A 16,337-nucleotide genomic window follows, 5' to 3' on the forward strand; every position below is an offset into this window, starting at 1 on the left:
TATTGTACTCATTATTTACATTTAATTAATTATTCTAAAAAATATTGGTGACAAGATTTTAAAGATCTTTGTTGCCGTTGACAAAATCTAAATTGGATAATGTATTTGACCTACACATGTATAAGTAAAATTAATTTGGAGGGCGTGATCTATAAAGAATCACATAAAAATATGCTGATGCTCACAACAGACTCATAAGTTAAAATAATAATAATAATAAATTGAAGTTTGTAGTGCGTACGCCTCCTAAAAGGTACGGAAATATGCAAAAAAAAATTTTGAGTGAAATTATGATTGTCCCCGAGTATAGAGATGGAAGGAAGCTTGACTTGCAAGACCTACCCATCAAATAGGGTTTGAAAATCAATCTTAGAAATTTGAATATACATACCCACAAAATTGAATGTTTCATTTTTTTTTTTAATTATATGAATGTTTTTTTGTTTTTTGTTTTTTTTTTTACATATAACAAAAGAACGGCTCAACTGATTTTAATTATGCTGAAAATGTAATAAAAGCTAGTTGTATTTTTCTTCTATAAATTTTGAGGTATGTTCGTAACCAAAGTCTTTGGTTGCATGCAAATTATTATAATAATAATAATAATTTAATCAATTTTAACATAAATTAATTTTAAAAAATAAAACAATATTTTAACACATTATTTGTACATATTGATCAACCCATAAAATTATTTAATTTCATTTTGCGTTCCCATAAAGATGTTTTAAATTTAAAAGAAAATTCGTTGCGTTGTCGGCGAGTATTCGGATTTGAGAGGAAAATATTGATTTCCATTCAAGGAAATTTGAGTTCCGGTCTGCTAGGAACGCAAAAATTCCAGTTCGTAATGGGAAAAAGAAAAGAAAAAGCCCTTGCTATTGGACAAATTTTGGCCATAAATGTCGTTTCAATAATTTTTGGTCTTTTAGAATATTTTCACACATTTTGTAATTTACATAATTTGCATCTAAAACTAAAATGGGGGAAAATACTATAAGGATTTAAAGTTAATTAAAAATACTTAATATTAATAACAGAAAGTAAAAATATATATATATTTAAATTAGGTTAAAAATGAACCAAATTGAATCGAATGGTGTTGTGTTCTTTTTTTTTTTTTCTTACATAATTTAGTTTTTGTATAATTAATTCTTATTATTTATAAATAAAAGTTTATATGATTTCACTAAATTCTATCTATTTAAAGATATTTATTAAGATGATTTGCTAAATAAATTCAAAACCCTGAAATTTAAGGCATATAATTGATATTATACTTATTAATAAATGAAATTAAAATAAAATTTAATAGAAACAAAAATAAGTAACAACATTTGTAAAGAAGAAGATGCCATCGGACGTTTGGTTCCATATGATTCACTTTCAGCCACCCTCCTTAGTCCTTTGCACCGTACACTTCCTTGGTAGCGTAGTGCTTGCCTGAGGCCCAAACGGCCATTTTGCCTCACAAGAAAAGCCAGAATCATAAAGCAAGTTACAAAGAATAATAATAATTATTATTATTATTAAACATGTAAATCAAGAAAATTAATTACTTAATGGGAAGTTTAATGCAAACCCAAAACATGGAATTTAGTAGAGCTCAAATTTGCCTCTTTTTTTAGGTCCTATTTATATCTTTACATTATGAAAACAATTTTGAACATTTTACAAAATCAAGCAATAGCTTATTTTTCTTTTCCAAAATGGTATGCGTGATTTATTCTGCACATATCATTTCCAGTAAAATCAACTGAAAAAGAAAAGGAAAAAGAAAAAGAAGAAAGATGATGTGATTTGGGGATGATGCCATCAACCGAAGCTTTAATTTGAATGAACAAAAAAGTGTGTCCATACCTTAAGCATCTTCAATTAGAACGATGCCGATCTAATCTTATCCCATATTACCTCGTTCTGCTCCGTCCATCATCACCACCAGCTTGCTTTCTTCTGTACAACCTTCTCAAATCCCGTTTCAGGATCACTTGTTACCAACTGAAAAACTTTGACAATCAAACAACCCAATTCACAGTCAATTGTAAGAAGCAATTCGATGAAAACTTGGGAAACAAGAACAGGAGAATGGAAGTAGACGCAAAAATGATGAAAGTGCGAATGAGGATGAAGGCGAAGAAGCAGTGAAGCTACTAAACCAAATGAAACATCCTCCACTACTAATTCACCAGCATCACAAGAACATAAAATGTTCACAGCCTAGAAAATTAACAGCACTGTAGGACCGAAGAACAGTTTTAAACTAAGACAGATAATGAACTTCTTATCTCATCACCCCTTCTGAATCTTTTAAGAAAGGGATTCCCTAACAAGATTAATTAGTCCTAAAGATTGAACTCATACTTGAAAAGGAACTTAATTAACACATCCAAGAGCACACGAAGGTAACCTCTATTTATTATTATTAGTGAGGAAAGATTATAACTAAGAAGCCCAAGACTAAAAGAAGATGGCTCTCGAGGAAAAAGAAATTACACCAGAAAAAGTAATGCTCATAAATAAATATAAAAAGCTTTTAAAAGATTAGAAGTGATATCAACATAGTAGAAATATAAAACATAGGATGACTAGTGCCCGTCAGCAGGTTGTTACTACATAAAAGAAATTGAAGAGCGGGGAGGACAGAATAAAAGGAGAAAGAAGGGAAAACAAAAAAAAGGAAACAAAAGGGGTTGTAGGAAAAAGGTATCAAATCCATATCACCCCAAATGAAGCTCTCAACATAAACTTTCCCAAAAGTACAGGTTCATTCATCCACAAGTTCGGCAGCACCTCAAACGCAAATATGGATTCCCAAGCATCTAAGAGAAATAAGACAATGCAAACTAATAATCTGGCCTGTCAAATGAAGATTCCCATCAAAACAATGAAGTTGAAGATTTAAATAAGAAAAATGAAACCAAGAAATCAGAAACCAAAAATACATCCACAATATTACTAATAACTGAAATACAACAAAATCAACAGTTTCCCAAATAGATACAATCAGAAGAAGCATAGCAAAGGGGAAAAAAAGAAAGAAAAAAGAAGAAAAGGAAAAGATCACCAAAGGGAAGCATAAAAACCAATTTAATAAAGTGTGATTAAAGTAAATCCGAAAGGAATACTTAAAAAAGATGAAGACCAAACCAAGTAGGCTCAAAATTAAAAGAAAAGAAACATCTAATCGGATCGATTTAAGAATTCGTGATCACAAGGAAATACAATAATATTATTATTATTATTATTAATAAAATAAACTTTTGATGAAGAAGTCAAAAAGAATGAAATTTACAATAAAATATCACTTTTCAAATCATCGGAAGACCAGGAAAAATCTGAAGGAAAATAAATGAAAACAAGATATAAATCAAATTAGAACAGAAAGCTAAAAACAATTGTGGCCGGCGGAAGAACTTTCTTTCTTAATTTAGGTTTGGGCGGGGTGAAGTTAGAGTAGAGCTATCATTAAAAGTTGGTGATAGTTGGTGTGAGTTTGATATCTTAGTGATTAGATGGCAAGAAGTGTTTTTCCTAACATTTGCACTATTTGGTGATCGATAAAAATCATTCTAAAAAAATCAAATTGGTTTATAAGTACTTTTTTTAAGAAACATTTGGAAGTTAGTTATCCAAAAAGTCATTTTAAAATAATATATGGCAATCTGCATTTGTAGAATCCCTTTGAGAAGTAATGCAACCAACACATAAGTGGTTTATATGTATGTAAGTAGGGGCCATACAGACCGAAACACACAAGAGACTTCATTAAGAAAATTGAAGGAACAACATGTAGGGGCCATACAAACCCAAAAATAATAATTAAAAAAGAAGAGAAAGAAGGAAAGGACGAACAAGGTCAAACCAATCAAAAAGGGGCCCATAACAACACTTGGAAAAAAGAGCTCCGACTGTTGATAATAGAAATACATTAAACAAAAAAGTAGGAAAATCACTGAAAACCTTATTAGAAGAAATACAAGGGAGAGTCATTAATGTGAGCCCCATTTGAACCTCCTCCCTATACTCTTCCTATCTTGAAATATCTGTTCCTCTCCCCCAAGATGGGAAGAGTATAGGAACGGATAATTTGTCAGTGATCTCTAATTCAAACATCGACATCCAAGATACAACCAAAAGAAACAACTATCCCAAGATGTTTTGGCACATATCCCAGGTAAAAGGTAATTAATTCACTAGCTAGGATACCTTTATCGAAACACTCGACATCTTTAAAGATTTAAAAAGCCTTCACCCTATTAATATAGTAACAATAGAGGGCTCTATCACAAATTAGTTGAACTATGATGAATAAGAAAACTCCAGGACTTGTTAATCTTAATTGCTTTGATGTTGAAAATGAATTGTGAGCCAGATCCCTATGTTGGCTATGTAAGCATCCAGTCTAAGACCCTTGTCAGAAATAGATGCCTGATGAGCTCCATGCAAATTATTAAAGTAGGCTATAAATAGTATTGCTTTTATACCTATTAAAGATGTCAGCAAGCTTCATTGCAAATTTTCTTAGACCTCACCTCAACTGCCATGAAATCAGTTTTTAAGCGAATATCTGCTCCTTTGTTGCATGCCAACAAGAAAAGCCTAAAAGTATCTAAAAACACATAAATACTTTTCTATACCCTTTTTTTATGGTAACTATGCGGCCAAAATGAAACTAAAAGAGCCAACCAAAGCAAGTAAATTGATTGGCGGGTACAATTTCATAACCAGAAAAATTAGTTTGGTATTTGAATTTGGGTTGATTTGGTCAAATTTGATTAGATTCTTGTACGCTTGGTAGTCCATTGGGGTGCTTTTTTGGTCAAGCAGACAGTTTGGTTTTACAACAAGTCGATTTTTTCAAATTGATAGGCCCGTTGGGCATAAATTTTAACTCTAATTGGAGTCCCATCAACCTACACCCTGTAAATATTACCTCTCCTAAAACCTCTGGCATACCACAGAGACAAGGCCATTCTCCTCTAGTTCACAAGATGCAATTTATAACCCTCTTTTCTTACCTCAATCTTTCCAAAGAAGTCTATAATTCTTTTTCGCCCACTTCACTTTCACGACTCTACAAGGCATCCTAAATATAGATAGACAAGATGTTGGGAGTATTAAATAGAGTTGTCTTGGCCAGTGTTCCTGACTACCTTTCGAGAAGGGCATCTGTAACCACCTTATTACTAAGAGGTTTACAATAATTAGAAATTCTTAAAATTACAAACTAGTGGTAGCCTTAGGGATTATACGGACCAATTACCTAAATAATAATTATACACACAGGCTGCTGTTGATGCCAGTACTAACAGCACCCATTAATTATTAATACATTCTACCTGTCACTATAATTAATGCTAAACACGAATGAATAGTTGAAACATATAAATTGAAGGCTTAAAGTGCGGCAAATAAAAAGAATGAGAAACATCTCATACCATAAATATGATGTGTATCCTCCGAGAGACCCACCAGAAGCCGCCGGACCCCGGTCCGATACGGCCTTGCCAAGCATTGTGCTCGAGTAAATGTGCGTCAACCCCTTCAGTGATGAAGAATCGGACCCGTAAGAGCCTAGCATTGACGAACCACCGGCACTTAATTGGCTTAAGCCATATGAACCCCCACTGTAACCACTCAAGCCTATCCCAGCCCCAACTGAACTACCAACCAGACCCACTTGACTCATGGGAACTACTCCCTGGTTCAACATTCCAACTCCCAAAGCTGTGTTCCCAAATCCACCGCACACAGGATTGAGGCTCGGATGTTGAGCAAACAATGGCAAATTTGAAGCTGTAGCCATGGCCGCCATCATCGGCGGCTGAGTCTGCGCCAAGCTTTGCACTGCCTGCGTTGAATTCTGATTCTTGTTCTTCCCCTCAGCCGCCCTCTGGCAATGCAATTTGTTCCCTTCGAATACTTTGTGTGGCTCCTCAAGAGCCCTCCTCGCACCTTCATTTGTTCTGTAAATAAAAATAGCATAACTCCTCGATTTCCCTGTTTCGGGATCGAACCCAATCGGACGCATCTCCAATTCCCCAAACTTCGCAAAGAACGTCCTAAGCCTCTCAGCATCCACGTTATGGTGCACATTCGCCACATAAATCTTCCGCGGCCCAATCTCCTGACTTTAAGGCGGCGGCACTGAACCCACAGAAGCCAATTGACACGAAGCCATCCTGTTATTCATCTTCTTCCTAGGTTCCTTCAACGCTTTAATCGCACCCTGACGAGATTTGAACAAAATAAACCCGTAGCCCTTAGCCTTCCCTGTATTCTTATCCAAAACCACATTGCAGTCTTCAGTTTCACCAAATGATTCAAAACCCGAAGTAAGGGTTTCTTTGGTGGTGTCCCAACAGAGGCCATGGACGAAAATCTTGCGGTGCGTGACATCACGGTCGGCAGCAGCTCGAATTTGGGCTTCGAGATTAACGTCTTCGAGAGCAGTGGTGCAGATGAGCTCGATTAGTTGGGTCTTGGAGAAGGGCTCGAGGAGTTTGGGAAGATCGTCCAAATCGGAGTCGGTGCCATCGTCGTGTGGCTGAGAGAAAACGGGATCATCAAGCTCCTTATTGAGTTTCTTATCGACCTTGTTGTCAGATTTCTTGACCAGCTTTCTTTTGGTGGTTTAGCTGGTTCCCTCCATTGGAGAACTACTGAATCGCTTCAACAGAACAGAACCAACTCTTTGAGAAGAAGAATCAAAATTTTGCGTCGAGGCGGTCTGAAAAAAAATTGGAATGTCAATATAAATATTTGTTTTTTGGATTAAATATAAATATTTATTACAAATATAGTAACAACCCGATTTCTTTTAGTATACTATTAATTATATTACTTTTGAGTTTCTAAATTTAGTTTACGTAATATTTACTCGAAATTGATATTTATCTAAATTAGTTAAATAATAATCATAATAATTTTATTCTCAAATTTTTAGAATAAAAATTAGGTTAACGTTAATAAAAATACAAAAAAAATACTATAAAATATTTTTGAAAAATACCTAAACTTTTAAGAAAAATAAAAAATATCATTACCGTTAAAACGTTTTAAGTAATAACTATTAATATTTTATTTCAAAATAAAAATTGATCTAATTTTTAATAATAAGAATTTTAACATATTTAAACATTTAAAATTTTATTCATCTTTTTTTTTTAAGAAATAAAGAAATTGTCTATGTCAACGTTTTATAAAATTTAGATTTCATTTTGTTAATCCTCTACTTCCTTCTTCACTAAATGCTTTAAAATAAAGGAATAATTATTCTATTACTTGAGCTTCTCACGGGTATTGTGTAAGTTTGGGCTTGGTTAATTTTGGGCCCAACTGTTTAGTTAATTTTGGGCCCAACTGTTTAGATTGGACTTTGGCAGAGTAAATTCTATTCTTTCATTGTAAACAAACTTTCAATCGCATATTTTCTTTTTATACACATTTTAAAAAAGAAAATATTGAACTTTTTATATCATCCAAACATTCTCTTAATAGCTAATAATTTTAAAATTTTTAATTTAAATTTATCTTTTTTGAGTTTTAGGTTCAATTTGGTCACTACAATTTTTTTAATTTTTGATTTCATCGTGAGTCTGAACAAAAATGTTTTATTATTATCTAAAAACTTTATAACAAGAAGACTGCGACACTACCATATTATTCATTATCATTTAGTAACGCTGAGTTGGGTTATAAAGGTGAGGAATCCAACTGGGATACCAACAACAGCGTGGCTGATAATTAAGGAGATAAGACCCTCTATTATGGGGTGTGTGTGTGTGTTAATTAGAAAATTGTAAGCAGTGATTAGATTACAATGTCCAGATAGGCAGCTTCCATTTGAATAAACTGCATTTGAGGTGGCATCATTTGTGGTTACTATTTAATAGTTATGCCATTGTACTGCCACTCAGAAAAAGGCTAAGCCATTAGTTATTCATGTTATTTTCTGAGTCTGTGTGTGCTCCTTCCACTTCAATTTGGTGACCTGAAAAATGCCTTTCTCCTCCTACGCACCACTGTTCCTTCTCATTCCTGCTTTTCTAAAAACCATCTCTAACTCTTTTCTAACTTTGATTAAACGTGAGGAAATCTCTTCTTAACATATAAATTTTAAAATTATGAGACGGATAGCAATACAAAAAAAGTCAAAGTGAACATATGTACTAACGGTGGACTTAGGTTTGTTACCGTTTTTCTTTTATGATAAGTAGTTGTTCTTATTTGGTATGTTTATGTACTTTGTAATAAATGATTTTTTTTTTTTTGTATGTTGTATGTGCATGTGATGTTAGTGCAGGTAAGAAAAGTTAGATATGTGCCTTTGTACCATGTACGATAACAATTACCTATTTAATATCACAAGAAGGATATGATGAGTGATGCCCAACTATTTTAGTTGGTGCCAATTCTCATCACATAGAGGTAAAGTCTTTCAAGACATACAAAGCGGCTACAACTAACTTGATCATCTTCTTTGGAGATCTCAGATGAGGAAATTCTAAGAGAGCCACTCCAACTACTGTTCATATACGATTCATACTCGATCTGACCAACTACCCATCTTATCTTCTTTACGTTCTTAACAACTCATATTTATTTTAGTAGAGTGCTTCCGTGGCATGTTCGTTGAGGGTTGAATTTTTTTTATTTAGACAAATAAAGAAATGGGGATTTAAAAAAAGTAATTTCTTCTTTTGTGACAAAGACAGTTGAATTGATTAAGAAAATGAAAGAAGCCATTATTGGGTTTGAAGCATGGGGTTTTATTTATTTAGAGCGACCCTAACCAAAGCATGCATGCCCTATAAATACAACCAACTTCAAAGCTTCTAAACACACCAAAACCAAAACCAAAACAACCTTCTTCTTCTTCTTCTTCTTCTTCTCCTTCTTCTTCTTCTTCTTCTTCTTCTTCCATTTCCACAACCATGTCATCCATCGGAGCTTCCTACGCCAAAATTCACCTTCTACAGAAGCAACAGAAGGAGAAGCTCGAGAGAATGAAAGCGGATCGAATATCCCGGGGCGAGGCCGTAATTGCTGCCAACTCCGGTGGCGGTTCTTTGCTTGCAAGGAAGAACAAAGTTCATCCGGGAAGCATTGCTCCAGCAGCTGCTGCCGACAGCTACAAAAACAGGACATGAAGTGTGCATGCATGTGGCCTTCGTGAACTGGTTTTCTTCTTTTTGTGTCTATAAAATTGAAAAGCTCGTTTCTTTTGTACATGTGTTTTAAAATGTGTGTCCAAAAACCAAAAGAGAATAGGAATAGCGTGTCTTTTGGTGTCTTCTCTTTCATGGTATAGTTTGTACTTTCAATGTTCGATGCTTTATTAAAGGAATGTTGTGTTTGATGCTTTATATGTATAATAACATAGCAACATCATTTTACTTTATTTTTTCTCATCCTAAAATTATCCATGCAAATGTAAACCTAAAAGTTGGTTAGGAGTGTTTTTATGAACTAATCTTCAACTAGAACAAATATATAGTCGGTTTAGTAAAGATATTGATCACTTTTATTTAAATTTATCGTTTCTCGCAGTAAAAAAAAAGATTCAAAATCATAGGATGGATTTCATTTAGAGTAGTTGAATGTAAGAACCTATTTTACCCGATAATACTGTAGAGAGATTAGAATATGATGAATTTAATTATATTATTTTGAAAAGAAATTCATCGTTCTATTTAGAAGGAGCTAACCGATTGAGATTTTTAGACAATTTTAGATGCATTTAGAAGCCAACATGTGAAATGTCTATGAAGTTTTAATGATGTCTTCCATAATAATAATAACAATGCAAAGTTCTTTGTTTGGAACATTCATTTTATAAGTTGACTTAAAAAGTGGGAGTAGTAGCCATAGTGCCACCCACTAAAACAATTTATAATTTTTGTATGAAAAGTCAAATTAATCCAATTTGGATCAACTTTATGTCTATTTTTATACTTCTATCACTAAATTCCATTTTTATTTTAAAGCCAACAACCACATTTTACAGTAATTTGTTTGAAAGATAGATGTTAAAAGTTTCAACCAATCATACCCATACCTAGAAGTCAAATCAAGAATTAAATTTGAATTCGTTACTGGATAGTCGCAGAATCTTTCTGTGTCTCTCACGACATGGTCATTCTAGTATATCATCGCTCACATGTATTTCAGGGAAATTTCTAGAAGAGCGTCTAATATAGAATTACTTTAAGTAAAGTGCGTTTAATGATGAAGCTCCTATAATTGAACCATCGAAAAGGATGATATACATTATTAGTATAGATAATAACTTTCAACTCGGAAATGAAACATGTCTTAGTGTAAGGAGAAAGAAGTGAAACATGAAGACCCACCATGTCTTTCTATATGAACAAAATGGTAAGCCAAATACAAATCACCATTCACTTTCGGCAGTTGATTAAATAATGTTCATAAACAAAAACAAAGAAAAAGGGTTTGTAATTGACACATTGCTGCATAATAACCCTACAAGTTGTCTCAAAAACAATTGTGGTTGACAGAGTTTCATTACCCATTTCCTTCCTTTCTCTTTTCCTTATGGTTTCACTATTAATTTATATTCAATACCCACCAAAACGAATGGCCTTGTTCTTGCATGTGAAGCTATGTTAGAATAATGTATATTTCATTATTATTATCATATGAATTGAAGCCACCCACCAAACCAAAAAAAGCTACCTTTGTGGCTCTCCTTCTTTGTGTTCTGAGGTCCCTCCACCGCCCAACTCTTAAATAACACATCTCAATCACTCTACACTTACAACATTGAGACAACGATTGGATCGGGTCCTTTCGATCCAACCCGATAAATGGTTTTAGTTAAAGGTATGAAATTTTGTAAAAAATAACTTACAAACTACCTAATTATCAAAGAAAAAGATGAACAATTGGTTAAAAATGATAGTTTAGGTAAGTTTGAGTACCGGCTATATATTTGAAAGTGTACCGCAGCCGAAGTAAAGTCAAACTCATGAAGATGTTCAATTCACACACCTAACTCAATGAATCCTCAAAAAATCTCAAATTTGACTTTCTTCTAATCTTGTTTGAAAGAGACGAAGATCCGTAATCAACTCTCATATAAATAGATCGTGAAAACGTCATTGAAGTAACTTGATATAAGCTTGAGAGCGCGTGTAGTAACCACTACAATTATGTGTATACTCTTTTCCTTTCGACAACAACTCTAATGTTGAATTATGAAGTGCATTCCTTTGTACCGAAGTTATGTTGATTGATGTTTTTATGAAAGAATTATTGATCCATATTCTTTGAAGTATATAAAATATGTAAGGTGTGCACATTAGTGGTTGTGGGGTCTATTTACTACAATGAACAAGATATAGTTAAATAAACTATGCTTTTCCTTAATGGGTTATTATTAAAGGGATTAAGATTTATGTAGAATCTATTGGCTACAGCAAAGTTAATCGTTTATTAAATGTGGAGTTGTTTGATTACTTTAAGGTTATCACAAATTAGCTTTGCTTATTAACCTAATTCAGCTCAGCTTGAAAATAGTTATCAATTTTGTTTTTCCTTAATCTTAAGAAAAGAACAATAAATTAGAAATGGAAATGGAAATCTCATGATTGAGAAGAATAATTATTAATGACTATTAATTTATTTTTCCTTGAAGAAAAAAAAAAAAAACATAATATATGAAAAAAGAAAAATTGGTAAAATCTCTAACCTATTGTGATTAATTAAACTACTTTGATAATTAATTATGTGTGAATATCAAGTCTTCTAAGTTCATTCATTTTCCTTTAGTTTGCGGGCGGTTGGCCCCATTATGTCTCCGGAGCTTCACAAGCTCTCAGAATCAATGTTTTGAGCCTTTGAATTTTCATTCATATCTTTTCATAGAGAAAAGATAAAGAACCTCTCTTTCAGAGCACTTTCATGAAGGGAGTCGCTAAAGAACCTCTCTTTCAGAGCACTTTCATGAAGGCAGGCTGCCACAGTATTCAGGGAACCTACTAGCCTTTGCTAGCAGCATGTCCACATCTTCAACAATGAAGAACACAGATGTTCGTGGGGGCTAGCTCGTCGTCTGTCGTCTGCTCTTTCTTTTACCAGTACAATGGTTTGTCGTCGATTTCAACTCATAAAATTGAGCTGAACCATATGGAACCTATTTAAGAAATCATAGGGCTGAGTGATCTCCAAAAAGTGTAGCTTCATACCAGTAAACATCGTTTCCATACTTTCTACATCTTCACCCACAAAGTAGGGTAGAGGGAGAAAGATAGTGATCTTAACGTAATTATCACAACATATGTACTAAAAATTGCAAGTCCTTACCACCACAGCCAATATGATTTAGCTCTTGCTTCATTTGCAGGTTCGTACATTCAGAAATCTACGTGCAATGACTGGTGTGGTACGTCTAAAACTTGACCTGGCATTCAAAGGATAAAGTAATGTACAGTGAGTCGACCCTGACGATGCTAAATTTACACGAGCTTCATTGCATCAAACTGAACTTACTGAGGCTAAAGCATATGCAAGTATCCAAGGATGTTTACATATTACCTAATGGCCTTCTTAAACTAAAAAGGGCCCATGACTGCTATCTGTGGCCATGTCAAATTTCATTGGTGCCAATGTACATGAACAAAATTTAATGGCATTGAATGACATTGTCTAATCAAGAAACTGCAAGAGAGAAGATACCTTTAGCACAAAATTATCACTGAGAAGGGGGAGGATGCCCATAGTACACCATCCCAGGCGGCTGAAGCGGTCGGAAGCTAGGTGCTAAAGGTTGCTGCGTGAAAGGAACTTGTTGTGTTTGTATCATAGGTGATGGCTGTTGCAGCATCTGCTGGGTCAAGGGCACCACCGGACTAACCATATGGGGCATAGGTGGAGGTGGCATCGGAGTTGAGCTTGGAAGACTACCATAACCATATGGGGTTAAGACTCCATTTGAGAGCTGCAAATATTGCTGGGAAGGAGCGTTTGGAAACATCTGGTATTGAGCTTGCGAATTATGGGCTTGGCTCTGTATCGTTGGTTGGGGCACCATAACAGATTGATATGAATGGTTAGTGGGAGCAGGATGCGGCTGCATAGACATGAAAACATTAGGATCTGAACCAATGGCCAACGCTTCAGGTTTTAAGATAGAGTTGGAAGAACTCATGGGCTTCGGTGCGAACGAATTCAATCCATTGTTGGTCTTTGTTAGACCAGTGTTCTTTGCGTCTTCAGCCTCAGGTTTTAAGATAGAATTAGCAGGGGAACTCATGGGGTTCTGTGTGAACACGGTCAATCCATTGTTGGTCTTTGTTAGACCAGTGTTCTTTGCCTCTTCAGCTGCGAATGTGGAGAGAACTGATGTCATGATCATTTGAGAGGAGCTAGAAGCTGCGAGCTTGTCAGCAACCTCTGCGGCAATGGCTGCAGCCGACTTCTTAGGAGTCTGTCCTGCTTTTGCTTTTGAATCACTGGTGGAATATTTTGAGACATAGCCTTCATCATTTAGCCGGTTTTGCATATTTCTAGCCTCCTCTGCCTGCGCCTGAGCTACCTGTAGTTTTTGAAGTTCGAAATGAAATAATGATTCCAAAAAATTTCAATTTTCAGCACCCATCATTTTCATACATAAATAGAGATATCCATCATTTTTCCATATAAACGAACCAAAAATATTCATGTTGAAGTTCTATCAAATGTAAAGTTGATACAGAAGCAAAACAGGTTATTACTGTCAAGAAAATACCTGCATCTGAGTTCGAATATTCTCCAGCTCCGATTCCTACAATTGGATTGTCCCGTTTCCCGAATTTATCAGCGAGTCCATAATGTAATACAGAAATAGAATTTTGTTCAAACTTCCAAAGGGCATTGAGAAATTATAGATCGAGGTACCTGAACGTGCAGAGCTTCTTTTAACTGAGATATAAGCGCCATCCGACTGGCTTCACCCGATTGTAGTTTCTCGATACACTGTTTCAGAATACTTTCTTCCTCTTCAAGTTCTTTGGCCAACTTTTTACGTTGGGGATTCTTTGCTGGTGGATAGTGGTAGAAACTCAGAGACCATATAATTTGGAAATTTCAACTAAAAATACAATTTTGAATTTCTTCCAAAACAAATTGATACAGAACATGAAGTTGGGAAAAATGTGGACAGGACAGAATAACATTAAATCATTGTTGTCATACCCATGGAACAAGCAAAATCAACTTCGTTTTCCATCTTCCTTACACGTTGAACCGCAGAATTACAGTTGGTCATCTCGGTTTCTTCATTAGCATATTCACTTAGGACCAGGTGAAATGCCGATACAATTTTTTCGGCTGCACTTCCAATACACAATTTCTGCATCCAAAATCAATGGTATAATGTCAACTCAACTACAAAGGCATTGGAAGGTTAAAAAAAACTTGAAGGGGAGTAGCCATGGAGAATCAAACAAGTGCCTTGCATATTTTCGGGTGGCACACAAAAGAAACAAAAATGGAAAAAGAAGCTGAAGATAAAATGGTCACTCACCGTTCTAATCGACCGTGAATCTCTTTTGACAATTCTGACTGATCGAGTACGTTTTTTACTGAACTCTAGAGGTGGAGGTGCCTCTTCCCCAAGTATTACATCTTTGAGGCTTCGTGTGCGAGATCCAAATACCTTTCTTTGTTCCCATATATCAACCTAAGAATGTGCAAGCACAATTTCATTGACATATTCAAAGGATGGAAGAAATGCATAAAATGAGATCCTGGAAGTACTTTTTGAACTGTTTAAATGCTCAAGAAATCGGCAATTTGTTTTCGTTTTTAGTAGACATAACTGACAATTATCTCAGACACCCAATAAAAAGGAGCGCCTCTTCTGATAAATTGCAACAATTTCATCTTTGATTTTTATCAGTTATCACCAGAAAAGTTCATAGGAAAACCTTACAACACACAAGAAGGTTGAGACCATTCATCCATGAAGAGGAAAGAAAACAACTTACCAATCTGGAAATTACAGTTTTTCCATGGTTATCGCCATTCTCAAGGACGTTCTTGAGTGCTGCTGGAAGAACCTTCCAGAACTCAGTGACGAATTCATTTCCCTTACGCTTACTGTTTTGTAAGATGTCATTTGCAAGATACAAAAGAGGAACTTTCTGGATCATTTCTGAATTATGAAACTGTTTATCCCATGTTGCAACTACCAGTTCAGCCTTGCCCCTATGAAATATACACCAATGTGACAAAGCTATAGGAAAATGGTTAAGGAAACAGAAAGACTTTTGTAGCAAATTCAACATTGGTGGCACAAACTAACACCAAAAAGAACAGGATTAGGAAAGCAATAACACCAAAGAGACTAATTATAAAAACCCTTGTTGATAGCGTTTCAAGAAGAAACGATATATGAAGTCTGATAGGCAATTTCCATAAGATCCCCATCCAACCTTTGAATGGTAAAAGGAAATCTCAACGGACTTGAAACTAAACCTTTCAAAAGAAAACATGAAACAAGGATGCTGCTAGGAAAGATTTTAAAAGGAGATATAGCACTGCAGATAAGAGGCAGTGGAAAAGGTTGGCCAAAACAACACAAAAGAAGCAGCAAATTATGAATTTGAAGATAAGAACTTCAAAGTTCACCATATTGATAGAATTGATTACCCAAAACTACGGAAATTAAACACAATCGTTCGAACCCAGGTCATATCTCAACCTAGAAACAGATAAGAAACGATGCAACAATAACTAAAAGGCAGTAAAAGCATTAGTTTCCAGAAGAAGAACGAAATAAAAAGGATACTTTCAATACACTGCTGCGTGCTATTGAGCTTCGACAGCTTATCAGCAAGTATTTGCTCACTGAACACACTATTCATTCCAGTACAGAAGCAACGAAACTAGGCCGTCGAACAAATCACAAAAACGAACAGTAGAAATCCCTAGAGAGCAAGCAAGCAAAAGAAGAAAGATCCGGAAAGTGCAATCAGCAACACAGACCTCCGGATGCCCAAAAAAGAACCCCCAGAAGCGGGAGAAGAAAACCCAATTGGAGCCAGGAAAGTAGGAGCGGAAGAAATGGAAGGAGAAGAAGGTTGAGGAGCGAGAGGGTGGAGGGAATGCAGAGAAAAGGGAAATGGAAGGGCGGAATGAGAGTGAAAGGGGAAATTAGGCAGTGGGTATTGTTGGAAGGAAGAAATGGAATCGGAAGAAGGGAGTGTTGGAGGAGGAGGAATTGAAGCTTGAAGGAAACAGAGAGTTGCAGAGGAAGAAGGAAGAGAAGGGGTTTTAGAGAAAAAAGGGAACAAATTTGGGGACGTTTTTGGCGCAAACAAATGAAAATA

At 35.1% G+C, this 16,337-nt stretch overlaps 3 protein-coding genes across 6 annotated transcripts; all 3 read right to left on the bottom strand.

Moving 5' to 3' along the window:
• Positions 1–1,280: 1,280 nt before the first annotated feature.
• LOC111481553 (UBP1-associated protein 2A-like) lies at positions 1,281–6,738 on the bottom strand. Of its 3 annotated transcripts, none has more exons than XM_023127036.1 (2): positions 5,439–6,738; positions 1,281–2,006 (listed from the first exon to the last, which is right to left on the bottom strand). In XM_023127036.1, the coding sequence occupies exons 1-2, from the start codon at positions 6,029–6,031 to the stop codon at positions 1,985–1,987; spliced, it is 615 nt and encodes a 204-aa protein (XP_022982804.1). In that variant the 5' UTR covers positions 6,032–6,738; the 3' UTR covers positions 1,281–1,984. The 3 variants fall into 3 exon arrangements, with proteins under 3 accessions (XP_022982804.1, XP_022982823.1, XP_022982814.1); XM_023127055.1 differs by lacking the exon at positions 1,281–2,006 and adding an exon at positions 2,505–2,819; XM_023127046.1 differs by lacking the exon at positions 1,281–2,006 and adding an exon at positions 2,505–2,856.
• On the bottom strand, positions 6,134–8,535 carry LOC111486583 (UBP1-associated proteins 1A-like). The gene is made up of 2 exons (XM_023133756.1): positions 8,470–8,535; positions 6,134–6,547 (listed from the first exon to the last, which is right to left on the bottom strand). Exons 1-2 carry the CDS (start codon positions 8,533–8,535, stop codon positions 6,134–6,136), a joined length of 480 nt encoding a protein of 159 aa, XP_022989524.1.
• A 3,566-nt stretch (positions 8,536–12,101) lies between these two features.
• Positions 12,102–16,337, bottom strand: LOC111479608 (regulation of nuclear pre-mRNA domain-containing protein 1B-like). Of its 2 annotated transcripts, XR_002717665.1 has the most exons (9): positions 15,797–16,337; positions 14,994–15,241; positions 14,531–14,686; positions 14,200–14,356; positions 13,903–14,045; positions 13,754–13,789; positions 12,703–13,561; positions 12,331–12,427; positions 12,102–12,160 (listed from the first exon to the last, which is right to left on the bottom strand). XR_002717665.1 is itself a non-coding variant. In XM_023124365.1 (8 exons), the coding sequence occupies exons 1-7, from the start codon at positions 15,870–15,872 to the stop codon at positions 12,719–12,721; spliced, it is 1,659 nt and encodes a 552-aa protein (XP_022980133.1). In that variant the 5' UTR covers positions 15,873–16,337; the 3' UTR covers positions 12,186–12,427; positions 12,703–12,718. The 2 variants fall into 2 exon arrangements, 1 of the variants encoding a protein (XP_022980133.1); XM_023124365.1 differs by lacking the exon at positions 12,102–12,160 and having other exon boundaries at positions 12,186–12,427.

Source organism: Cucurbita maxima, unplaced genomic scaffold (genome assembly GCF_002738345.1).
Source record: "Cucurbita maxima cultivar Rimu unplaced genomic scaffold, Cmax_1.0 Cma_Scf00001, whole genome shotgun sequence".
Lineage (NCBI taxonomy): Eukaryota > Viridiplantae > Streptophyta > Magnoliopsida > Cucurbitales > Cucurbitaceae > Cucurbita > Cucurbita maxima.